The sequence below is a fragment of the Nothoprocta perdicaria genome, unplaced genomic scaffold (genome assembly GCF_003342845.1).
Source record: "Nothoprocta perdicaria isolate Ctin4 unplaced genomic scaffold, notPer1 scaffold_36, whole genome shotgun sequence".
In the NCBI taxonomy this organism is placed as follows: domain Eukaryota; kingdom Metazoa; phylum Chordata; class Aves; order Tinamiformes; family Tinamidae; genus Nothoprocta; species Nothoprocta perdicaria.
Window position 1 is genome coordinate 3,219,824 of NW_020455599.1, and position 27,217 is coordinate 3,247,040.

At 40.9% G+C, this 27,217-nt stretch overlaps 1 protein-coding gene across 1 annotated transcript in view; it reads left to right on the top strand.

Annotated features, from left to right (window-relative positions):
• Positions 1–10,774: 10,774 nt before the first annotated feature.
• SCAF8 (SR-related CTD associated factor 8) overlaps positions 10,775–27,217 on the top strand; it is a 65,851-nt gene continuing 49,408 nt past the window's right edge. Inside the window, exons 1-2 of the mRNA XM_026044372.1 lie at positions 10,775–10,850; positions 16,914–16,954. Of these exons, the coding sequence (XP_025900157.1) occupies positions 10,775–10,850; positions 16,914–16,954 (117 nt within the window). The remainder of the gene's footprint in view (positions 10,851–16,913; positions 16,955–27,217) is intronic.

Genomic DNA, 27,217 nt, shown 5'->3' on the forward strand with positions numbered 1-27,217 from the left:
AAGCTGCCAAGCAAAGGTGTAGGATTTGGTGCCACTGGCACAATGTTCACACTGAATGGATCTTCCTTTCTTGCTTACCACAGTGGCTGAGTGCAGACAAAGAAAAGTTGGGCTTATCTTTCATTGCACTAGAATAGCTTAAGGGAAAGTTTCTCCCTTTTGAAAACAACTCAATTGCCTTTAAAAACAAATGCAAGGTTTCTTGTGCTGAATGCATATGAACACATTAGAGGAAAGCACTGCTTCTGCTGTGCATTAAGCTTTCTCACAGTCTCATGACTGCCTTAAAAGAATTTAGACACTCATTTCATTTCCAAAGAAATCAACTTGTGAGTTATTTTTCCCCCTCAAGCCATTTCAGACCACTGGTAGTAATGATGATGTTCTTCTGAATGAAAGGAGAGAGAGAATTAAAAAAAAAGAGGATTTTCCATTGTTTAGAGAAAGTGCAAATCTGGAGCAACAAGACAGACGAACTAGAGCAGATAAAGTCCAAGTCTCCATTGGGGCAGCGGGAAGTTGCAGCTGTGACAATGTCACGGGATGCAGGAGTGTGCAGTGCTGGTGTCGACAGTGGGCAAAGGGGATGCTCAGTCCTCAGCACAAGAGAAGGCTGGACACTACCCCCTGTGTGAGAATACTCTTGCCTGTTTCATTTCAGAAGAAGCCTTGAATTTCTTCAGTCTAGGAAACAAAAACAAAACCAACCAACCAGTTAAATGCCTTAAGATTTTACTTGGCAAACTGCAAAAGATCTGCAACATTTCTCAGTGCAATAACTTTAAGCCAGACAGTGATATTCAATATATGTTTCTAATCTTCAAGACTTGTGTTGAAATTGCAAAGTATTGCAGTTGGGAAAGTATTCTTTGGAGTAAATGATCAGAGGGAGATGAAGGGGGATTACATACAGTAAATTTTTTTTTTTCGTAAAATATTATTGCTTTTAGTGCAGAGCTAAGGAATTCAAAGAATTTTAAGGAGATGGGGAGATGCATCTCTAAATAGTGGAAGCAGCATCTGATGGTCTGCCTTGGAAGACTGAGAGAAAGAAATAGACCAGCAAAAGTGCAAACTGCACATAAAAATAAAAGTATCTTAACCAAGTAAGAGGGATGAGATTTTGCAAGGGTTAACACAACTTAAGATAAACCAGTCCTTCTCCAGAGGATTACAAAACCAGGAGAACAGCCCTGTTTGTAGGAGTGTTCATTTGCTTATAGCGTTTCTGTTGATAGTGGCACCAATCCCAGCACTGCAGAGGCCTGGACTGTTATGCCCTTGCTCTCCTGAGGGGGACAAGAGGCAGAAAAAGTAGAAGGCAGCTCCCTACTCGCTGCCTGACCACGGGTGCAGTCAGATGGACAGAGGGAAGATGGTGAGAAGACAGATCATGACCCCACTTCCCTCTCTTCCATACCACAGAGCAGCTCTGGAGGCACGAAGTAGGGAAAACTGGAGACTGACATTAATTTGTTCCCTATCTACAGCAAAAGGAGAAACACAAACGGAGTATGTTTCTCAATCATGAGCTTTGCTCTGCTCTGATTAACTGCGTTAATCAAGGGAGATGGCTGATGGGACATCTCTTCTACAGCATTTCAGTTGCTGCAGAAGGGTAGGAGTCCTTTGATTGTTCTTTCTGTTCTTTCATAGCATCCTAAGAAACAGCACAAAAATATCACAATCATTGCAACCTCGTTGCCCTTTAAAAGATGGTGTATGAAGGAAGCTGCCAACACTTCACTCCATTAGGCTGGTTGTGATATCCAGCCTAACTAAACTCCCTAGCAGGCCCTTTGCTGCTGCCTGTCAGGCTGCAACATGCAGCTCTGGGGAGCCCTGGGTCCCACGAGCATCAGGCAGGAGCTGGAGGAAGTGGTTCCTGCCGCAGGACAGCTCCAATGGGAACAGTGGCCGGATGGGGTCCTTGGAATATCAGAAGAAACAAGACAAAAAGCAAACAAGCCTTGCAATCCTAAATAAAACTGCACATGTCCAAAAATATATTTCCAAACAAAGGACAGAAATAAGAAGTTTGAAATATTAGCTGCTAGTTTGGGATATGTCTCTTTCTGGTAATCCATTTTGACACATTAGCTTTTAGTGAGGTTATCAATGTCCAAATCCTTTTAAACAGGCTTGGACAAGTAAGTACATGCCCACATGCCATGCTTGTTCACAAAAGAAGATTAGAAAAGGCACTTTTGTTTAAAAAATAATCATAAAAGGAACAGCTTTCCATGTTTTCACATTGCTTACAACCAAATTAAAAACATATAGAAGTTATATTTCCTGGAAGTTCATAGAGCATCAGAAATTCACTGTCACCTGAAACACACAGCTTTTGCTAACCGGCCAAGTGCCTTCTGCTCATTCACAGAAGCAGAAGTCCTCATCGCCTTGCCAGGCTTGAGGAGTCTGAAAGTTGGTGGATGCTAACGAAAGCCAAAGCTAATTTTTATAGGGCCTGATTCTAATTTATGACCATACTGCTTAATGCATCTCCAGAAAGATCTCAAATATTTTAGAAACTGCTCTAATTACTTTCATAAATTTTTATACAGTAAAATAGCTTAGCAGAGCAGACAGGGAAGGCATTTGCCCTTTAAATGTTTAGACTCATCTAAATGCTCTGTTACATCTTTCACTAATACAATCAAGTGGAAATCACCTCAAGAAGATGCAATTATCCGACAACAAATGTATTCAAACTTTAACAAAGGGCAAAAAAAGCCATATCTCATCATGGGCAATTGAAGACTCTGACCACTCAAATAAAATTCTGGGCAGAGATTCCAGTCCCATTATGGATGTTTTCAGTGCTCATGAGACAAAGAAGGTTAAATAAATAAATAAATAAATAATGAAGCTGGCGCCAGTAACACCTACTAAGAACAAATTTCTTCTGTGACAGAAGCAATCAAACATTACTCACTGACAAAACCGAAGATGACCGTTTACCTTTTCACTTGTGCACAGAGGATCAAATGGAGGTAGCAGAGGCTGGAAAGCACCAGCTAATGTTAGCACCGTATATTTTATGACCTTTGATGTGTTTGCAGACTACAGGAGCTAGTGGCTGGAAGACATTCACGTCTCAACACTGAGGGAAAGGGAACTAGCAAAGGGGATTATGAAGAGTGCTCTGCCCGTGCATCAAAGCCACAGTCAGGATCCAGCCATGGCAATTGCTGTTCCCCACACACACACTGTCAATGCTAAGCTCCAATTATTGTAAAAGCAGACAGGAATTGTAAAATATGCACCAGCATGTGACAATGAATGGATAAGTAAATTTATATTTATATATAAAAAAAAGGGAAAAAAAAAAAAAAGATGAAGTGATTTTTAGCCTTCTATTGAAATTTATTTCGTTTGCTGCTTTGAAGTCCACTCAATTCCATTGTTCCATACCCTAGACAACTGCTAAATACAAGATAAAACAACATACACAAAAGCAATCCTGCTGCAGCAATGCTGGTTTACACATGCTCCTCATTTCCTATATGTCAAATGTTCCTACAGAAGACTCTTTCTTTCCTTTGCCATAGAGGTTCCTCATTATTTGTGCCTTTAGCTACATTCAAACACTAACTGCTAATGATGGAAATGGTGCTTTTGCAAGCTTTTGACCACAGATGTCCTAACTGGATGTTCACTCTGATGTGGTCTGTTTTGATGGAATAATATTCTCAGGTCGTGAACAGCCCCTATAAAGATGAAAGGGTAAGATTTATAATTGCTTATAAGCAACGTGCAATTCCAGCCATCTCAAGTTAGGTATGTGTCTTAAGCTTCTTCCTCCTACATGCAGTGATTACCAACAAGTGATGTCAGTTTTTTTTTCCTGCACATTTTTGAGAAATTCTTTTAGACCAGAAATTTATAAGAGTAGGGATTTTTCTTTTCTTCCTTGCAAGGTATTTGCACAGCAGATTTCTCAGCTGCACTGCAGCAAAATATGATACCTCCAGATAATATCACAGAATCACAGAATGGCATAATGGCATGATGGCATAAATGATATAATACCATTACATTATGTTGCTGCTGCTATGCACAGAACTGTCCTATCCTTTTTTTTTTTTTTTTTTTCCATATGCTGAAATGGTCTGGTAAAAAGCCTAAACTGAATCTTTTTTAGGATCCAAAAAAATCTCCTTTCTATTGACCCAAAAGCTCTTCTCCATTAGACCTTTCCCATGCTAAGTCCATTACATACAGGAAAGCAAACAGCTTAAGGATCTCAAGATTTAAAATTAACTAATAAAAAAATCAGCATATTAATCTTCATTATATGAAGAGGTACAGTGGTTAAAGGGTCAAAAAAGAAAGGACTGAAAGTCAAATCCACGGCTGACTCATCTTCCAGGAAAATGTCACTCCTCAGTAATGCCCCTTTAAAACACTGGCAGATGGCTGGGACCGCGCGTCCGCAGGCTCTGGCAAGGGAGGCGCAGATCCAGCCCTCTGGCTTCCTGTGGCCTCACACCATGGCATTCCCGGTGCCCGGCCCTTCCACGGAACAAGAGGAGTCTGTTCCAACCGCTCTCTTCTCTGAAACCTTCAGCTTTCTGTTTTCCGGAAAACTCGACAAATTTAACCCAAGTTCCTCCAAATTTTAAAATCCTTGCAATTTTAAGAGCTATGTGTAAGAATCTATAGCAATTATGTAAGTTCTCGAATATTATCTGCTTGCTCAAAATTTGTTCAGTGAGTACAAGTGCAGTGGCAGGAATTTTTAGGCTAGAACCTGCAAACAGCACACTGCTGATGACTATGAATAAACTGCACTGATGCAGTCGTGCTGAAGAAACTGTTGTGTGGCTTTTGACTTCCCTCCTTACATCCCATTCCATGCGGTGATTAAAAAGTCTCACTGTGAACTGTGCTGCTTCCCTTCTGATTTTGCCCTTTGAAGCCACGTGAGCAGGTGTGTCCAACGCAGCAGAAACCATCACAGGTAACTCACTGCCACTCTGTAACTTACCAACCTCCTGCAAACCCCAGACTTTTAGCTCATGTGCCCCAGATGCTAAGAAGTGCATAATCCATTCTGTGAGGACTGCAGCTTTCAAAGGTTCAGCGTTCAAATAAATAACTCCTTTGCATCGTTGTTTCAGACCATACCCAAGAGGAAGAAAGTTATGGGGAAAAAAAGGGTATTAGGAAGAGTCTGGCCTAGGAAAGGAAGAATTTTTAGATTTTTCTTCAAACTTGAATCTTCCCAGGGGCTGCACTTGTAATACACCTGCTCTGAAGAGGTCAGCAAGAAGGGTATAAGGGAGAGGGGATGTGAGCACCTTACAAGTGCCTCCTCAGGATACCTGCAGCTCTCTCAAGGAAATTGTTACTGCGGTTCACATGGCTTAGATCACAACCTACACATCCTTAATCTTTTTCACATATTTTCCTTCCTGGTGGCCAGTCACTGCCTTCACACGCCGGCACAGCTCCAGGTCTCTGCAACCCCCCCGTCCTTCTCTCATCAGCTGCATGGCACAGAACAGGACTCCATCCATTTAATAGCTACCTGGACTTCCTCTGCAGTCAAGATAGGGCTCATCCCGAGGCAGGAGGAGTTAGACCACGCTGACAAATATTCCTGAGCTGCACAGTTGGGACTGAGTCATGAGAACATGTTTCCTACCCTCAGGAAGCGCTGGTGAGAAGGAGCTTCCCTTGAAATAGGGGCTGGAGTTGTTGCTCTGGTGGCTCTGTTAAAGCTAGGCCGACCCTTCAGGATGTATAAAAACACAGGCAGAGCCCATTGCAAAGACTGCTCCGGGCGAGATGCTGGATCCATCACCCGAATATGTAAAACACTAACAGCCCGGGCGACCAGCATTAGCAAAATATCTCAACTCTCAACAGTTGGATCTTTCACACAGACCGTGAGCCAGCAATTTTTTCCGTCTTGGGATCTGACTCCTACGTGCTTCCTTTTTAGCAGCTCTGTGGCCTGTCAGATCTGCAGTTGTATAAGTCTTGGAAAACAGGCCCAGGCGGTGGATGACGCTTGCTGTGAGAAGGAGGAATGGTCAGAAGGCTCTGTGACAGAGCAGCCAGACTGACAAAGTCTGTTCACATTTCACTGCTTTTTAAATATTAGTAAATTCAACCCACTTCATCTCTGAATGAAATCTGGCAGATTCTTTGGCCTGACTGAACAGTGCTCTACTGGAAGCTGAGAGGGGGCAAAAAGGTGGCTATAAACAAAGTTTATATCTTCCCCATCCTTGGGCTGATCCAGCACTACTTTATGATGCGGTGCACATTTAAGCAGCTAGAAAGCCTGTTTTCAAAGGGAGCAGAGAGCACCTCTGCCATGACACTCTGCATAGTCTGACTCTGCTAGCTTTGAACGGAACAGCTTGCAAGTGTGGGTTAAAGCTTTATCTTTGCACAGAAAAGTAGACTGAGACTCCCTCCACACTGGAAAAGTGTGCTGTAGCGTAGCTGAGGAACCACTGAGCTTACCACAAGGTAACTACTCATATTCAGCATTTCAGAAGAGCGTTGTGGTTTGTGCTGTGGCTATAGCTCCAGTGCTACCAGCCCCTGGGCTTGCTAGCTTGAAGCTATCCTAGAACTATCCTAGAACTATCCTAGAACTATCCTAGAGCTCTCGTATGAAGAGAGGCTGAGTGAGCTGGGCCTGTTTTCTCTGGAGAAGAGATGGCTCAGAGGGGATATGATTAATATGTATAAGTTCAGGAAGGGAGAATGCAGGGAGGAAGGGGACARRCTGTTCTCACTGGTGGCCAGCGATAGGACGAGGGGTAATGGCCACAAGCTGAAACACAAGAAGTTCCGTCTCCAGGTGAGGAGCAACTTCTTTACTGTTAGGGTGACAGAGCAGTGGAACAGGCTGCCCAGGGAGGTTGTGGAGTCTCCTACTCTGGAGGTCTTCAAAACCCGCCTGGATGCCACCCTGTGCCACATGCTCTAGGTGTGCCTGCTTGAGCAGGAAGGTTGGACTAGATGATCTGTAGAGGTCCCTTCCAACCTTAAATATTCTGTGAATTCTGTGAATTCTGTGAACTGGAGGACCTTGAGGTGAGGCCAACTAGTCTGTCATTTACTAGATCCTGCAACTTCTGTTAGGTGTTTGTGGAAAGCCCCAACTGCTTCATCCTTTTAATCAAGCAGTCTGTAACAGGTCTCTGCCACAACAGCAAAGATACCATCCCCTCTGATCTCCACACTGGGAGACTTTCAGTGGACACATCCTGGTTTCGTGCTGGAGCTCCATGCCACCAAGGAGCTCCTTTACTTTAAGCATGCAACCTCCCCTCCTCCTTCTCCTTACTTATTCTTCCTAAACAGGCTGTGTCCATCCATGGCCACACTCCAGTCACATGTGCTAACCCAGCACATCTCAGCTTCCATCACAGCCCTGTGATTGCACGTGGACCTCCGGCCTTTCCCATGTGCTGCCCAGGCTCCATGAGTTAGCACAGACACACCATGTAAGCATCTGGGAAGGGAGACTTCAAGATTTGAAACTTCGTTAGAGCTGAAGCATGAAAGTTTTGGAAAACAAAAGGTTTGTATATTTCTTCACTTAGCACTCATAACAGACATTTTAAAATTGATTAAAAAAGAGGCTTTTCAACTATATTTTATAACGAATGCATCACTGAAATTGTAGAAGAACAGATTATTCCTACAATGGCCACAACAGCCATCCCTTTACATTCTGAAATAACAATATGCATTGTTAGCAAATTCCTGTAATCATCAGAAACAGCTACAACAAAGAACCCAGTTTGACTGTGAAAGCAGCAGTACCTCTCAATCGGTGACACACAGATATCACCCTGTATTTCTAGCAAGGAAGACCACACAGCACCCCCTGTTCTATCCTATTCCTGCCTCTATGGAACATCAGTATTGATGGGCACACTTTCTGCCTGAGAAGCAGCTAGATCCCCAACTGAGTACCCTTGGAAGTATTTGTCTTTAGTCTTACCAGTGTTGCATGTAGGCTACAACTGCATAAAGACTGCCCCACACAAGCAAATAGTTTTAGAAATGGCATCCTGAGGCCCTCAGCATTTCATATGATTGTTCAACCACCATCTTTCAACTGTCTGAAATACTGGAGTGTTTCTGTTTCCTAAGCTCTGTTTTTATGATCTATTGCAGGAAAGGGTTAGAGATCCTTAAAATAACAGTTGATACACGTAGCTTTAATTGCATAAATGAGATAGAAATTAGATTTCTGCTTGCCTTCAGCATCTAAATATTCAGTGAACAGGCATCATGTATTCTTCAAAGTGATAGCTTTGAATATCAATATGCAAAAAGTGATGGGTATGTTTGCTCTCTTTCTGAAGGACTGTTACAAACAAATACCATTCTTTTCTCATAATCTCAGAGTCTTTGTACTTTTGTTGCCTTAAAGTGAGCCTTCCTTCAAGATGCATTTACTCTCACCATCTAAGGTGAAAGTTAAGGCTAACTAATTAAGGCTAAACCACAATATGTATCTCAGCAGAGCCTTACTCTCACTAATCCTTCAGCTAAGTTGCCAGTATCCAATATTAGCATCAGATGGGTAGAAATTCTATTCTCTGGGAAGTGGCTATCTGCTCCCGCAGCAGGATGGGGATCACTGGGCACTCAGAGCAAGCGCCTCATGCTTACACAGCTACCTTGCTGCCATACAAAAGGATATTATCTTGGTTCAAGTTAATGTGTAGGAACCCAGTGTGAGCACTAAATTTAGGGAGTTAGCCCCCCCCCCCACCGCTGTAGCTCTAGTGAAGACCCTTGCAAGGCTACAAGAGAGGGTGGCTAGAGGTCCTGAGAAATACTCTGAGTCACAAGAGAAGTAGGATGAGGAGAAATGGGATGCATCAGTGACATAGTGAAAACACTCCTTTCTGTGACCTACTGGCACAAGATCAGAGGAGCAGACTACGAAAAAGACAGACTTCTATTTTCAGTCCAACAGAGCAAATCTGTTTTCCGATGTCCAAAGTGGGAGGCTTGATGTTTTTGTAAGAACAGTCTTAACATCACAAGGCACTTTCTCTGGCTAGTAGGTTCAAAGGAAAAACACGACAGGCCAGGATCAAAAGCCTTATTCAGTCCTGGTTGATAAGCGTGTACTTTATGGCACCTGTCCTTCTGTAAACAGAGGCCTTCACTTTCCAGAACGCTTACTAGCTATAGAACTACCTATAACAGAGGGAAGTGGGAAGGTCATCTATGGAAATAGACAATAATGAGAATCTGTAACTGCAAGTACCTATGAAAAGGGTTTTAGCCACAGATTTGCTTTCTCTCAGTAAGCAAAGGAAGCCTTATGGTTAACTGCATCAGATTTGCACAGCTTTACAGTGGTTTAGCTAACACAAATAACAATGATTTCACTTGTTTACTGATACACCTTTTCTCTTCCTTTCCTTGTTCTACTCTGCCTCCCACCACATCATTTTCTAATAAAGCCTTTAAAATTATTTACATTACAAAAAAGGAAGATTGTTACATGCTTTTCCAGCTCTCTCATCAGTTGGAGTTAAATTAGAGTATAAATGCATCTCTCACAATCACTTGACCTTCCTCATTGTTAAGGAAAGAAGATTTTTCCAGGTTTAATGATGGAGAACCACTGTGCATAGAGAAGATGACTACAACTGAGAATACCTGGTTGTTTTCCAAGTTCTGCTACAGGCTTCTTGGGCAATTTCCAGGAAGTCATTTGACTTTGCTGTGCCTCTGTTCCACATGTGTGAAATGGAAATAATGACATTTAACCGCATTATATAGGAACCCGAATAGTATCATTACTAAGTCACAGAAAATATTTGCAATTTGTTTTGCTGTTCTGACATGTTAAAATAGATAATGAATATAGACTTTGTTTCATCATCAAGCAAAATATATAAATGCACTTCATCCATAACATCATTTTTGCATGTGGGAATAGGAGCTGCATTTATAAACTGAAAGAATAAGGCATGTTATTTATGAAGACATAAGAAATCCCACCAGAGATGGCTTGATCACACTGAATCTTAGCAACCTGAGTAATCTTTGTGTATACAAATGAAGTCCATAAGTAGCTGCTGAGCTTTGTCACATAAATAGCGGTTTGGGGAATCTGTTTCCCTGGGGAACACAGTAAATGGAGCTCTAGGGAAACAAAGCATTAATAGCAGCTGAGAAAGAATGATTATTTCACAGCGACACAAGCTAAATTCACTAACAAAAAAATGTCCATGCCCATGATAGAAACAACATCAGATAACTCACTTAACTCATCTAGCAAGAAAAAAAAAAAAGATGAAGTGTTTTTTTTTTCTTTTTTTTTCTTTTTTTTTAAGAGTTAGAGCCTCCTCAGTGACACAAAATAGCTTGATGTGATGGAGTTTTCTAGAACAATTCTTTATTATCCTCTTGCTCTAAGGCAGCAAAATGATTCACCTTAGGACCAACATTTAGTAAATACTTATATGTTTCAAAACATAGATTAAAAAGTCCTTTATATGGGGTACTGTCTCTGTTGCACTAGGTAAAACTTCACATGTACAATTAATAGACATAAGTTCTAAGTTAATTCAGATTCACAGAAGTAAGGAAATAAGAGAAAAAAAATCCATGAGAAAATACAAGGTCCTGTAATAGCCTGTACTTTGAAATGGAACAAAATATACTGGCTTTCTCCAGAAGTCACCGGACTGCTAGAAATTTAAAGATGAAGTATACAGAAACACAAAATATATTAATAACCATATTACTACGTGCATCCTATAGAGAAATGGGTCATATACAAGATGTGGGCCGCCTGAGACTGCTGGCCCAAATCTCTGACCTTTCCTTTACTTGCTGTGCTGGTAGGACCAGCACTTTCCAGGCCTTCTAGGGAATCCGAGGAACTCTATTTTTCTGCCTCCACGGATCCAGCTGTCTTCTGGCAGAGATATGACCCTTCAAATATGGGCTGTGAAGAGACAGTTCAGGACCTTAACCGCTCAGAAGCCAGTCCAGAGCTAATGCTTGTCGGTGCTTTCTCCCATAAGGCATAAATCATAGTGCATGAGGGACACAAAAGGGGAAATAGGAGTTCTCATTCGAAAAGAATTGAAGTATGCAAGGCATCCGTCCAGGGCTGCGTTTGCCTGCTCTTCTATTACAGTGAACCACTCAGAGCATTGTTAGTATTCGCAAATTTAAAGTTTTTTTTTTTATTTTTTATTTTCTTCCCTCTCCACACACAATGTCAGGGCTTAGTTTCGCAGCGGAGAGCACGGGCAGCCAGCCACGTGTTACAGAGCCAGCAGTGCCCTCCAGCGCCTGAGCCAGCCCGAACTGAGCTGCACGAACTGAGACACGGCCACCGCCTGAAGGGCTCAGGGAAAAAACTCTCTGAAAAGTTGGCAAATCTTCTTTTATTTTTTATTCTTAGTCTAAACTAAGATATTCTGAAATACCTTTCCTGATGTCATTAAAAATAAAAAAAAAGCTCAAGTAGTGTTTACACTTGTCCTATAGAAAAGTATCTTTCTGTACCTATCATCTATTGATCTATTGGCACTTAGTCCTAGTTTGTAATGAGATCATCACATAGGAAAAACAAGGCATTGGTAGGTATAGTCTATAATGAAGTGTCAGATTTTATGAAGCAAGACATAGTCAAACAGTTTCTGTAGATATCGTAACAGAAGGCTCCACATCAATGAAGATTTCTATTTTCATCTCACTTTGACAGATGAATTTCAGATCACCTGGAAACATCCTGACATGAGAATGCTCTTTCCAGGGCCATTCTTCTAAGGTTTTACCAAGTTCTTTATTCCCATCTTTCCATAACACAGAGGTTACATTGTTGTATACACCAAGAAAAAACATCACTTGAGACATATTTTCCTTCACAAAGTGCCTGGAAAATTTTGAAATAGTTTCACACTACTTTTAGTATCAAAGGCTTCCTAACACACAGTTGTGTGACTTCTGCTGGAGCAGCAGGAGAGCGCTTCTAGGAAATGCCTCCTGCCTTCTGGGTCAATAGCTGCCCTCCAGAAAAAAATCCCATTAAGGATCATATCTGGCTGTCACGCTACTGGAAACTCAGTAGTTTCCATGGGGCAGATTTTCACTTGTAGATGAACACCAGCTAAGCATTTTATTCCCCGTTGATCCCAGCAAAAGCTAAGGAGCCTGCCACCTCACCAAGGCCTGGGAGGAAAGCACCTTCTGCCACTTGCCATCCCCTCCCTAGTGAGGACACAGCCCTGTGCTGACAAATTCCTGCTACCCATTTTCCAGGTGCAGAAAGCTGGGATTTACCTTCACTATTTTAAGTATAATCATCTTGCACACAATTACTTTGGGATTTTCCTGCCTTGGCCAGGGTCCAGCACCTCTGACACAGAGCTGCATCCTCCACCTCTGCAAGAGAGACTCTGCCAAATTTCTTGAGCCCTTAAGAAAGGTCGCACATCAAATCTTATGGATGACTCAGCAAACCAACCTGATGTTTTGATGCAACGTATTCTGCTACATCGCTCATCCAAAGACTTCTAGATTAAGAAGTCAAAAACTCAGATAAGTTGATGAGCTCAGAAACCATTCAACAACGCCATAGCAAGCACAGCCACCTCATGTAACTAAAATACCTTGGATAGGAGAAGTAGTACGAAGAGTTACCTAAAGAATGTAATGCAAAACCAGTGTGAAAAAGTGAAGCTTCTTCTCTTTCAGGACAGCTTTCTCCCTAAACAGGCAGAACATGCAGAACTTTACCTTTGATTTAATGAAGAAAAAGAGCCCATGCTCTTCAGCCAAGTCTGAGGGAGAGTTGCAATGACCAAGTATATGGGCTACTGCTGTGATTCCCCACGGTAATTTATATGTCCTACATCATGAACTGCACTAAAACAAGGATATGTAAGTCTCATACTTTTTTTGTGCTAAGCATTTTTAAAACAAACACATAGGGACTACCCACTGTTATTATTTATGTGCTCCCCATTATATATCTTAATTTGTACTCATTCTAACATCCAGACTGGAACATTTAATGTTTTTAGTTCATTGAGGTAAGTATGAAAGTGCCCAAATATGTATTGCCCAAATTCAGCAAAAGAATTTTCATAGTAATGACAAAAATACAGACATGTATGTTAATATACACAGTACTCCTACAGAAAGCATGGATTAATAAAGACTGACCTTATTGCTTTTTAATTGTTTAAATAATTTTATTTCCTAACATTTTCTTATCTGTTTATGCATCCTGGATGGATCCTAATACAAAGTGAGGGCACCTTAAACATTGAATGGTGCCTCTTTGTTAATGTAACAGTCCCCAAACCACTTATCTAAAGCAGGATTTAGGATTTTGCTATTAAAGGGCTGCAGCGAGTCACCCGAGAGACTGCTGCAGTTCAGTAAAACAATGCCCTAATCCCTTGCACTTTCTTAAGCTAATTTTGGAAATTGCCCTGACACTCATAATGCAGCACTTTGTCTTCACATATCTATTTTCCGCTAGAGCTGAGCTGTAGTGAATACTTTCTGACACTCCATCAGGCTTACAGTTGTTTTATTTTGCTTTTGATACTGCTGATGTGGAAAATGTGACATCTGAAAGAAAAAAAAAAGGCGCGAGCCACTACCAAAAAGGCTCAGAACAAAGCAAGCCTCATGTGGAAGCAGCTGGGTGGGAAGAGAGGGAGCAGCAGATGGGAAACCAAGGGAGGCTTTCCGGTGACTGCGGAATCACTTTGTGCTTTGTTAGGGCACCAGGTCTTCCTGCCAGCAGCTCAATGGCACAATCAGGACACCCTGAAGGGCCCTGTCCTATCCACCAAGGAGCCCCCATTCCCACTGTGGTGTCAGGGGACCTTTCAGACCTGAGGTGGCAACTCCAGACCAGAAAATAGGTTATCTGCTTCCAAAGGATGAGGAGGAGCGAGGGCACACTGGAGCACACCCCTGTACCAATTTCCAGGTCTGTTATAGATTTTACAGGTTGTTCATCATGCCGGTTTTCCCTATTCCTCCGTTAGATAAACAAGCATTATTCAACATTTTTTTTTAAAGGAACAGAAGGTAAAGTGTATCCAGACCCTCTAAACAGGGTGGGCAAACGTTGTGGAGAGCAGAACTGACTGAACTCACAAGCATAACAAAGCTTGGGGCTGCTGCGTGATGAGCTCCAGCTAATTAAGAGTGAACAAGCCCTTCTGTTCTGCATAAGCAGCAAGAATTACACATCCCCCAGGCATGGAGATGGAGAAAATTATGAGCAGGTACTGTACCCATAGGGCTAGAGGAAACAAAGAAAGCACTATGAGCAGCTCACACTACCTGTGGGCGTTGTCAAAAGGACTTTTACTGTGTTTAAGTAACCAGAAGAGCTACCCCTGCCCCATAACTGAGGTCCCCACCCCAGGGCAGCTGTAGGGTCCTCTGTAGCAGAGCACCCTCCAGCAGTGGGTCTGACACTGGCAGCCCACGCAGTCCCTAAGGGGCTGTGCCCATCCCTATCTGGGGCAGAAACACCTCAGGAAAGGTGCAGATTGAAAACGAAGCATCTGAAACTCACTATTCCTACAATGATGGTGGTGACAGCTTACTGCCATTTTTCTTTTTAGTTCGAAACCACCTCAAAACAACTGCTCCATCATAATTGTGCTCAGCAATTAAAAATAAAGATTGAAGACAGCAAAAGCACTGCTGCCAGCAAAGCAAACAAATGCCTTATGCAACAGGTATCGACCTTGCCAAGTCCCAGAGAAGCACTGGGAAGACAGGCTTTTTTTTTTTTTTTTTTTTTTTCCCCCCCTTCTCTTCTTCTCCTTCTCCTCTCCCTCTCTCTCCTTTGAGGAAGAAAACTAGCTGTTCTGCAGGAAACTTTCTGCATTAATTGGGAAGATGTCATGAAGAGACAGGTTAAGACACTGACAGATTTTTACTAACACTTACAAAATGATCTGTCATTTTACTTGGGAGGTTGCAGAGGTGCTGCCCATAATCCTACAGTTTCTTTGCAGGGCTATGAGAGGATCTCTGCTCAATCCTTGCACTGCCATTGCTAAACTCTGCTGGGCTGTAGTAACTCCTCAGGGTATACTGAACTCCGCTACTTTGGAAGACCAGATATCACTAAGAGAGCACTGTATTATAAACTTTTCCCACCTGTTCCAAAGCATACATCCTATTTCAAATGATGCCTTCAAGAACAAAGCTCATGCACAGCTAAAACAGAAAGCACAAAACCCCATGCTGTCAAAATTCTTCAGTTTTATGATCTATACATATATTAGAACTGAAAAACTAAAATGAAAGAAATAAACCTAGCTGATGATATTAAAAAATACCAATCTAAATGATCATCTACAAAAAGGGACATACTCCACTTTTGAAAATGTATGTATCAAAGCTCAAACTAAGGAAGGATTTTGTCCATTTAATTTGCATTATAATTGTAGCACTATTCTAAAAGAAGGCAACAGAAGCAAGACCTGAGTAACTGTTTTTAATTTTCAAGGTAGACACATCATGTCTGTTAAAACACAATTATAGTTCAGATAGCACTTTTTACTTGAATAAAGCTAGTTTCCTTAAACTTCTGTGTTCTAACATACTAAATATCTCTGTGGGTATATTATCTAGTTCATACACTTCTAGTACATTCTTCTAGGTCTGGAAAGATCAGGCCTCTCAGCAATTACAGTTTTACCAGTAAGAAAAATTCAGGAGTGTTCAAGCCCAGATAAAGAATTTGCAACTAATGCAGCAATATCAAAATATCTATATCTCAGGCCACATAACACAGGTAGGTCAAGAGCCCTAAACAGCCTCAGCACTTCTTTTGTTTTCTAACCTAGTGCTATTTTCATAAGTTATAGAACCACTTTCACTCAATCATAAAGAAGAAAGCTGCCTAGCAATACAGTGTGGGAAATTCCCAGTAAAATATTAGGTATGGTTTCTGTTTTTTTTTTTTTTTTTTTTTTTTTTTGCACAAGACCTTATATATCCATACACATAACTACAGCATAATTTCCTTTCATAATCCTCATACTTTCAAGGGCTACCTAGAGCTTTCAGGTGGTTAAAAAAAAAACACAAAAACTCACACATAGAAATAAATGAACTATGCCTTTTATTAGAAGAACAACACATTTCATCTTTCTTTCAGCAAAGGAGAGAAACAATAAAATCTACAAAGTTAACAGCTGCAGAAGCCTACTAAAAACAAACAAACAACCCTCTAAATTCCCTACACTACTACCAATACTATCTCTCAACAGCTTGCCATGTAGAACAGGTAGTTACCTAGCTGTGAGGAACACTATCACATCCCCCTCTCTAAGAAGACCCTCTTTCTAAACCTGAGAGCTGAAAGTCAAAACACTTGTTCTCAGCATCTGTCCCTTTTCTTCTCATCAAGCAGATTAAGTTTCCTATTTAAGGGCTTTTCCTGCCCAATTTCCCCTTTAATAGCACTAAGAAGATAAGCATGGTAGTGAAATGAGGTGGCTTTTGTATTCACTTGCTATTTAGGCATATTTATGCTAAGAAGCTGCTACAGTAAGGATGTACCTGTGAAACACTGATAGATGTTTTGGTGGCAATAAAAAATGTGTAGCTGCTTTAATTAAGCTATAGTATTCACCTAATAGTACATTAATAGTTTAAAGCATTACACTTTTAAAGGACTTTGAAATGTATGATATTTTTGAGTTTCACAACATCTATAGAACTTACAATTTATATTTCATAATTTGTTTGCTAGTATTCAGGAATGCAAGTAAAGCCAAAAGGGACAACCACTTAACTCTTTTAATTCTATTTTAATTTATTTTCATGAAAAAAATAAACAATTGCTATTATTTTAATTAATGTTTGCTTCTTCCTAGCATTTGCTAGCTGAGCTTCATGTAAAGCAGGTCTTGGAGAAACACAGCTTATAGCCTGCTCTACTAAGGTAAGTCAATACTTACTATGCAGCGTTGCAAAATGTATTAAATTGAAAGACTTAAAACGGTGGTGCTTTCCCGAAGGCCAGGACACACAAATATGATGGAAGTTTAGTCTGTGTCACCTCATGAGTCAATGAGGTGGCAGAGTAACATCATCATTGTGATTAATGCATCTCAGGTGCTTTCAAAAGAACAGGTACTGCTAATAATCTAGTTTTCAGGTGAGAATAGTGCTTTAAGTGTTTGAGGTGGCCAAGCCAATGGCACAGACTTTTTGGTACTGTCCTGAAAAGTAGTATGATAAAAACGTTTGCTCTCCTCATAGTGATGTGTATGTGAGCCACACAGACTGAAATGCAAGGGGAAAAAAAGGATGTAAGATAGAAAATAAGTTTTTGAGGGGTTTTATTTGAGGGGAGAGGCTCTTTTTTCTTCTTTTCTTTTTTCTTCTTCCTTCTCTTATGGCTGAGAGGGTGTTATTTGATCCTTTTTCTACCTTCTACTAAAGAAAACTATTATTTTATCATGCTTTACTGTAATGAGCAAGATGTATTTGAAGTTGCACTTGAAAGGACGGAGAAAACAAAAGAACTTACTGCTTGACATCAAAACCAAGACATTTGAACTAAGAGTTCTGGGAATTTATATATAGTTTTTCTTTAAGGCAAGCTGCATTTATGAATAAGTGCCCTTTGTGTTGATTTTTTTTTCTGTTTTATCCCACTCTTCTAAAACAGGGTGCTAAAGTTTGCCTGTTTAGGGGAGGATGACCCTGCCTTCCTTTATTTCATGATAAATATGGCTGTACTGTTGGTAGGAGGAAATGCTTTGGGAAAGGATTAATAGTTCTTACTGTTCAGCTGTTAACATCAGGTGTAGTTTTTCTACCTGGTAGAAAAATCTCATAGAATATGTGAAAAGTGTTCAGCCCTTTAGAGAAGGTTAAAAAAGACATAGGGAAGGAAAAAAATAGCTAGTAGTTACATAGTGAGTGTGATGCTGGGAGTTCTTTACCTGTTAGGTGTAGCTTTTAATTAAGACTTTTGTTAAAACCACTTTTTAAGCAATGTTTACCAGCAAGCTCAACTTCGTCAAGCTTCTTCATGAAGAAGAACCTTTTATTATTCTCCTTACTTGTACCAAATGAAATGTCTCTCTTCTCTGTAAAATCTCTGTAAATCTCTGTCTTCTCTGTAAAAATACACAGCCTATAAGCCTCCATGGAAAAGCTGATGCAGTATTTATCTTTTCAAATCCAGAACTCATGTCTGGTATTAGCACTATATTTTGAATTAGGATGAGGACTTCTGTTAGCCTGGAAAGATGCTCCGTCGTGTTTTCAGGAGTAATGCTTTGGGAGAAGCAGGACACAGCTAGTAATGATGGTTATAATGAATATGTATTGCTGTTTCAAGATTATGCAATTTAGCTACATAAATAAAATTATGACATTAATGTAAGCCATCATGATTGCCAAACTTTGTGTACTAAGGACTGCACAGAAAGGGGGCTCTGGAGTGAAACAACTGTAGTTAAATAGACTGTACTTCAAAACTAGCACAGAATCATAGTATTTGGATCACTTTATTCTGCTGCAACTGCAATCTGACAAGTGTCTGCCTGCTTTCTGAAGCTGTTCTTTTAATGTAGTAGTATTTTTTTCCACTCTAGCTGTGCGTAAAGATCTCTTAAGCTTTACATTTAGCTTAACTCTTACAGAAAGGGCAGGTATAGTAAATCATAGTAGGTGCGAACTCGATCGTTATTTCATGGTGGACAAAATGCATTAAAGATTGCACTGGCGTTTTGCCAAAGTCTTAAAGACTACATTTAGCTTTTGACAAAGAAAGTGTATACAATAGTATTTGCTGTACTTTCTTTTTTAGATCATGCTTTGCTTATTTTATTCTTGCTAGCAACAGAAGCATGCAATTTAGCACTGCCCTTGACTGATTCCTTATACTTCAGGTCCAGCCTGAACCATTTCTCAAATAGATCTGAAGAATCCTGAGGAAATGCCAACACCAGTTAATCATGCAGAGTCTGACCCTATGGTTGGATGGACCTTTGTTTCTTTATGTAAAACTCCATAGGGGTTTACTCATGTCTGTGAATCCAAGAAGGTAATTTGATGTTAGACATGGAAAGAATTACTATGCAGGACCAAGTTACAAGGACCAAGTTTTGTATTAAATGCTCTTTTTTTTCCTGAACAGACAGAAGAAGTGTTTTTAGATGTCTCTCACGTACTTTCTCTTTTAAAACTTTATTTCACGAAACATTTGGAATTCAGGGTTATAATATTTGTAGATGCTACTGAGTGCCTGGTAGATCTGGCTGCCTTATATTTTTATTTGCTAGAAATAGCATCGGCAGAAATGATTAGTGCCTGGATTTCCTTCATTTAAATTGGTGCTTTAATTAAAGGATTGTCAGATTTAATTAAGCAAATACACCTGCTACACTAGGCAGACCTTGTACCTGTGGTTATTGTGCACTTCATCCATATGAAGCTTCAGCTAAGTTGCTTTGTTATAGATTTAGTCTTAACACATCTCCTACCAAGGGACTTGGTTATATAAAGAAGCATTAAAATTCACCAGTGCTAACAGTGATTGATTGAGCCTTGTGTAGCCTAAAGAGCCTGCAGTCCAGTCTCTGTGAGAGCAAGAAGTGTAGTCCTTGTCAGTAAAGAGCTTGTTACCTAACCAGACAGCTCAGCATGTGAGAAAATTCCTATTTTCATGTATATATTTATATGTATGTTTATACCTTGAGTCCTTCCACTTAAAATAACTAGGGGAAATAACCAATGTAGAGCATGTCTACCATAGCTAGTTCATGACTTGCATTTATTGCAATAGATCTCTGGAAGAATGTGGTGATCAAAGGACAAAAGCTGAGTTCACAAGTTCTGGCTGTCAGCTTGTGAAACACCCGAGGTGACATTTGTGTTAGTAACGAGATTGCGTTTGAGTTGGAATAACTAAACTGAATAAAACAAGTCAGAGCTGTAGCTTTAACCAAGGTTTTGTCCTGACGTGTCACATACAAACAGCATAGCACTGAGTTGCATACAACTGAAAGCAATGCTTTATTATTCTGATAGTTCAATAGCAGAAGAGTTTGGGGGATTTTTTTTTTTTTTTTTTTTTTTTTTTTTTTTATCACTTCTGGCTATGAGGAATCAGAATGGTGAGATAGGAAGGTCTTGTGAGAAGTGAAGATGTAGAGCTGGCCATGCAAGATTGATCTTTCTTCAGCTGCGATGTTAAAGAGACTGTCCAAGAGGATGTACTGATTTGGGGGGAGAGCCAAGACCAAGCCAGGGTGGGCAGGTATGGCCACCATAGGGATCTGGGAGAAGTACATCAGGTGGGCGTTGCTGGATGTGCCTGCTCACTCACTGCTGGCAAAAGTGTATAAAACTGCCCTCTGAAGGTGGAACGTGTGGAGGGCTGTTTTTATTAGATGGTGTTTACTTGTCTGGGGTGTGAGGAGGCGGTGAGGACCTCCCGGGACAGGAATGCTTGGAGGGAAGGGGAGCCGCGTTTCCCCGCACAAAGCGTGACGGAAGCGGCTGCCGCAGGGCGGCCCGTCCCGCTCCCCGCAGGCCGCCCTGCGGCAGCGGCAGGGTGCGAAGGCCGCGCCTGGCCCCGGCCGCCCGCCGCTTTCCCCGGCCCTGCGGCACCGGGGCGGTTGTCGCCGCTGCCCGCGGTGCCGGCGGCGGCCGCCAGGTGTCGCGCTCGCCCGCGGCGCACGCGGCGGTTGGGGAACGTGACGCGCTTTGGGAGTGGAAACGGCTCCCGAAACGGCGGGGCGGCGCTGCGTAACGGCGAGCGGTAACTGCTGCTGGAAAACCGCCTCCAGGAACACCTCCTGTCGGGCGTTCGGGAAACGCTGCCTGCGTCTCGGGAGAGCTTGTCTCAGAAACAGCTCTCTCGAGAGGTCTTACCTGGAGGACATACGAACATATCTTAGTATTTGTATGTATACGCATTTTTGGAGAAAGCCAAGTGTAAAGTAAAGCAAAAGTTATTAATCCATTGTGTTAGTTACGCTATTTGCCAACTTTTTCCTTGCCTCTGTCCCACCGTTAGGATGTTTTGGGGCACAAGTATTCATAAGGGACGTTTCTGATGGTGAGCTACGCTTTTTGTCCGGTCAGTTACACGTGGGCATATGTGCATGAAGATGAAATGCTGAGCTTGGTAAAGAGTGAGAGCAACCTGGAGTCTTTTAAGATGAATATTTATGAGTGCATAAAAGTCTAAATAACGTAACCAGGTTTTATCAATCTTGCAAAGCAAGTGTAAGACTAAGAGTGACCCAGCTCATAACACCTAATTCCCTCAGTGACTGTGCCTCAGACTGGAGAAAAAACCTTTTTTTTTTGCCTTTTTTTTTTTTTAAACACCTTGGTTCTGTGGGAGACAGGTCGCTTTAAAAGTAGTATTTTAATTGTTGTAACCAGGTCCTGTATTTTGGCTTTAAAGAACTAACTCAAACCTTCATTAATACAGAAAGTTTTTGTAGGAGCCTAATTACACTTTTCAGGTTCACTCCCGAGAAGTACCAGTGAAAGGATAAGTGTGAAAGAGGCTGTTCTCTCTGTGCTCACTGCCTTCCAGACCCAGGAAGCAGGTGCCACGGCTCACCTGAAAGGCTCTGCGCACACCCAAGCTCTGCTGTAGCCCACTGTGCATTTCAGTACATCACCTAGTGACTTCGGAGTGATTTGGCCTATCTCTCTCACTGCTTAGTAAGAATGTAAATCCTTGATTAATACATTTGCACCAAGAATGGATCTGATACAAAATGTTCTTGAATTTTCATGTTCTTGGAGTAGTAGCATTTTTTAAGCAAAATAACCTTTCATCTAAGACATGAAAGCCACGTTACTGTTGCCGCCCTAATGTTTGCTGTTTGAAGGGAATGACCGTTATAAAACTTACCAAGCACGACAAGATGACTTCTGCTGTGCTGCTTTTTAAACTTGTGACAATAAACAGTCCAGGTTCAAAGCTACAAAGTTTTATGAAAGATGAAAAGGGACTTTTGAAACCTCACTCTAACTTCAGACTAATTTAAGATCTATTACTGTATTTAAAAAGAAAAAAAATCATGTTAAGACCAAATCTTAAAATATGATCAGAATATAAAGTTTCTAAGTGTTTATGCCTTTGCAGCAGTAATGTTGCACCTATGCATCTGGGGCTTCATAAGCAACTGAAAGCATAGATGGGCTGTATACTATATATATTGTATAGATGTATACAGCCCATATATACAAGGCTATAAGTGCTCTAAGGTCTAAGTTAAGAGCTTCAGAGTAGAAGGTGGAGTGTATGCTGGGACAAACATCATAAAGCGTATTTGTTAGTGCAAAATATATTTACTTAAAAGATGAGTTAGAACACAGGTTGTCCTGCATTAAAGCTAAAGCAAACAGAATGGTCTGAATTATACTGTGAAGTAAATACCAGTATTGACAGCCAAAGTATGTCTGTTCTTGCCCTCTCTCCCCAGCAGTATACCTGATTCTACTCTTTCATGTACAAGCAGCCAGTCTGCTCTTCTAAATTTCTCTGTGCAGTCCTGTGTAACACTCACAGGAGGATACTTGCACTTTCTGTATGTTAGTGTTTGGATAAACAAAGACTTGGACTGGGACACTGTAGCAATTGCATAAATGCTTTTCTCAAAATTAGTTGTACAGTATACATAGAGTGAGGGTAGTAGACTAGTAGACTTTTTTCCTCCCTATGTGTTTTAGTATATCAGCATAAGAGCTTGCTCTTGCATTTTGGTTTTAAAAATAGTTTACAGAATACAGAAAACTGTAGATCAGGCCAAGGGGAGCTTAACTAAACTTTCTACATTGCCTCCTGAGAGATATCACTTGCAGGATAACTAGAGGAATTACTCTGTTTTTTCCATATTTAACTATCTTCTGGATCTTTTGTAACCTAGGAAGCAAGTTTGGGTGGAGGCAGAGGGAGGAAATGAATTCTTGTGAAGTGTCATTAGATGTTTTTACAATCAAGAGGGCTATGTAGGAGTTCTGCATAGAGTTCATCAGGAACATCGTGGATGCTGAGTTGCACCCTGTAATTACTCTTGATGTGATTACACATTTGGGATATATTCTCAGCACTTAGGTGTAACATGCCTTTTGTTTTTATGCCACAGCATTCACAGACAATATGTCAGGGCTGTTGCAATAATGCCCAGCTGGGAATGATCATTTTAACACAATTTTCTAGAAGATGCACGCTTCTGGTTATAACCTCTTCCTTGTTCTGGCATCAAAGTTTCGAGTGAGACAGAGCAGGCAACAAGCTAAAGCATCATGCTAAGGTAACTACACTGTTTGGGGACCACTCAGGTCTAGAAGGTGTTTTCTTGGTTTTGTGCTTGACAGATTTAAAGACACCAGGGAAGTTGACTGCTACTCTCAGCTCTACCTGAGTCAGCCAACTCCCAAATCTGTCATCATGAGATGAGTTCTACATAGCCACTGGAATGTCTCGGCACTCCTGAAATCCAAAGATAAAGATCTGAAGAGTTGGGTAGTTTGGACACATGTGGGGCAAGTTAATTTTCCCTTGGAAACGGACAGTGTTTGGCAATCGCAGTGCTGAAGCTACCTGAGCTACTGTGTATGCTGACCCAGCCTAGCTGGGCTTCGTAGCTCTGATTTGCTGCTATCCATGTCACAGTCTGAGTGGTGTTTTGCAGAGCTCCAGTGCTCCTTGTATGCAAGTTTGCCTATTTTCCCATTGTCTTTGTTAATGAAGAGCTGTAACATAGGTATTTTGTATATAAGCATGTTATATGCATGTTGCATCTCTTCATTACCAAGCCATCTACATATAAATGAGTTGAATAAGCAAGTTGAGTGTTAAATGTAACTACGCTCAAGTGATGAGTATTTCATTTCCAGGGTGGAAATCCCAAGTGATTTTGCTTAGTGACTTTTTGTACTAGTTTTTGGCCTAGAGGTAACAAAGGCAGGCAGGTAAATGGGGTGCAATTATCAGCTCATGAGTTTTGAAGACTGCTAAGGCTTAAAAGGTATTGCCAGGCATTAACCCTTTGGCTTTTATGGGAAAAGAATACTGTACAAAACTTCTTTTCCTCAAGCTCCGTGCATGCAATGCTATCAACTCCTATTATATCAAACTTTTGCTTCCTTTTTTTCTGACTGCACTTTGGAGGAGGAAAAAAGAAAAAGATGAGTATTTGGTTGGCCAGCATAATCTGTGGGTGTAGTGGTTTTTTATTTATTTATTTATTTTTTAAAATCTGTTAGGAAACTTTAAGTGTCTGGCTTATTTTCTTTCTGAGCTTGGACAGAAGTTGTATTTTTGGAAGATTAGTAAAGGGATTTGCTGATGTTTCTCTGATTCAGTTTTTATGCAGAATTTCTCCTGCTGGCTTTAAAAATTACAGTATAGGGTTTTTGTTCTCTTTCAACTTTATATGCCTTAATTGAATGAACTATGTTTTATTAGGGCATCTGGAGGGAAGTCTAAGTGATTTTGAAACTGTTCATGGTAGAAACCTAAATTTTCTTTATCCTTTATATACTGTCATTCTGATTCATTCACTGAAAACTTAGAGTAGAAAGTATTTGTTATATTAACTTTGTTCTTTGTATGCTGCCCTCCTTGGTCTCTTATGTTGGTTGAGACCATAGATGTGCACTCCTATGCACTCATCAGTACTGTTCTCATTTCCATAACTTTTAGTACTGATATTTCATTTAGACTGATGTACCTTTTTTATTTAAAACAGGTGGATATTTGTGCAGAAAACAGACTGATTTCTCCATCTGCCTTAATAGCTCTATAGTTTGTGCTAGTGTATATTTCTGATGTGTCTCCTATTGCTATGCAAGTTGCTAATGAGCTTAGTCTCACAGCCTAAGATCAGTGGCACAAGTGAAAGGAAATCATGCTAGTGTTTTATTAGAACTACTAAGAATAATCAAGGAGTAGGGACTCCATCTGTTTAGCGAAAAGTGCAATTGATATGACTAATGGGGTTATAATTCAGCAGAAGTTTTGAAACTGGGAAATTTAGCTTAACTGGTGAACATGAGGTGAACTGCCAATTCTGCAAGGTGTACTCCATATCTTGTGACTTTCTTCCTCAAAACACAACAGTTTTTTAACAGTAGTGAATTAGGCATTGCAAGTGGTTAGGTTTGAGTGTAATATAAACCTTGGGTATTTATTTCAGCTGCCTTGATAGCTATCAAAACATTATGTAGAACGGAGATGTGGTGAGTGTTTAATGGCTGCAGGAAACTTTATCCAGTTCCATATTTATCTGTGGTAAAGATTTATACCTAGGATATCTGCCTACTGGTTTTTATTCTGTTTCTTATGTTATTTTTGCACCTTAGCTTTTGGTTTAAAAACAATGATATTAAACCTTGGCTAAGAGTTTCTTGATTTTTTTTTTGTCATGTCTATGCTGTTTTTGTAAGATAATGTGATATTCCAGTTCTTTATTGTTAAGTCTGAAAGGAAACCAAAATGGTTAAAGGCAAACATCAAATGAATCACTTTGGTACATTATTTGCCTGAGACAATAAAGAGAAATGACAACTGTTAGTGTATTGTGCTCGTTACTTTTATGGTCTGTAGAGTCAAATGGAATTCCCTTAGCAGGCAGGGAGAAGGAATTTTGTTTTTGCAGCCATGTGGCATCAAGCTGTAGATTTGGTAGGAGAAGAGGTAAATGATGTGGAGGAGTGATTCAGGTAATTACAGGTGATGGGCTGGCTCTCCACCTGTGTCAGAAAACATGAACCAGCGAGTAGATCCTTGATTTCATCTTGGGAGAAGTTGTATTCTCTGCCATTATCTCTTATGGCTAGGTTGGATGGTTGTTCTATAAACTACTATCCCAAATCAACACTTACTACTGCTAATGTCTAAAATTTATCAGGGACCATTTATGTAACTTTCTGTGAAACATTTTAGTCTGTTTTGAAAGGGTGGCTTTCTAATTCTAGAACTGAGTTCCTCAAGAAAACTTTTGTACCTGTATTTTTTACATAGATGTACAAAAATAACTTGTACAAAATAACTTGTCTTATTTTAGCTCAGGCACAAATGGCTGTATCTCCTGTATTTGCATGCTGAGATCTTACGGATATGTTCAATCTTTGTAATTCTAATGTTTCATTAGAACTACATATGCTCCCTAACTGTCCCAGTGGCCTGATACTGCAACAGTAACAGTTGCTAGACATGGGCCTTCTCTCCAAATAGTTCTGTTAGCACAAGAAAATCCAGTGGGTTTTTTTTGTGACAATGCTTAATCTCTCCTTACTTGAATCTCTCTCTTACTTCTTTAAGGAAGTGGGTCTGCCTTAAATTTTGAGTTTATCTTAAATTCTAAGCTACCCTGTTTGTAAAGTAAAACCTGCTCGAATTTCAAGGCCCCAAGTTTGGGGAGTGGCCCCAAGTTTGGAGAGGGGGCCTTTTGTGGCAGGAGTTTTAACTGGCACTTTGTGGCTGAGATTTGAGAAGTGCTCAGTGCGAGTAGGTAGATACTGCCAGGATTGTCCTAGGAATGGTCTAGGATCTACTGGAAGATAAAAGCACAGCTCTGATCAGAGCCTAATTGACTATTATACCTTTACTGTGCCTGCAGCACTGAAAATGCAGTAATAGTCTGAAAAATAGCAACTAGAGATAAATCTAAGGCTTTATTGTAAAAGCCTTTGAACTCTGTTAAAGATGGGCCTCCTGTCAGACTCTGTGGTTCAAGGAAGCGAGTACTGTATGTATGCAGTGTGATGTTTTTTCCATTTGTTAGCTGAGGAACCCGTGTTTCAAGCAGAAATGTGTATTCGATAAAGCTGAAATCACAGCAGGACTTCACCTGCAGCTACTAGAAAACTCTTGGTTTTAGTGTTAGCTTGGTTGGTGTTAGCTAGCTTTGTGTAAGAAACCAACACAAAAATCTAATCCTGGGTGCGAGGTGGAGGGAAGAAGGGCACCAAGAGGGTGCCACGAAGTGCAGAGCTTGGTGAGTGCCGGTGTTTCCGCGGGGCTCCCCGCAGTCTGGGGGCGCGCAGCGGGCACGCGCCTCCCGCGGGCAGCTCCCCGCCTGCGCGAGGCGGCTTCGGCGGCGAGCAGAGCGCTGTCCAGGGGAGCCCTCGGTCTGCCGCGATGTGACGTCTGAGCGACCGGGAGCTTCGGCTTTTGTTCTTTAATCCTTTAATGCCGGCGCGGCAGCCGTTAACG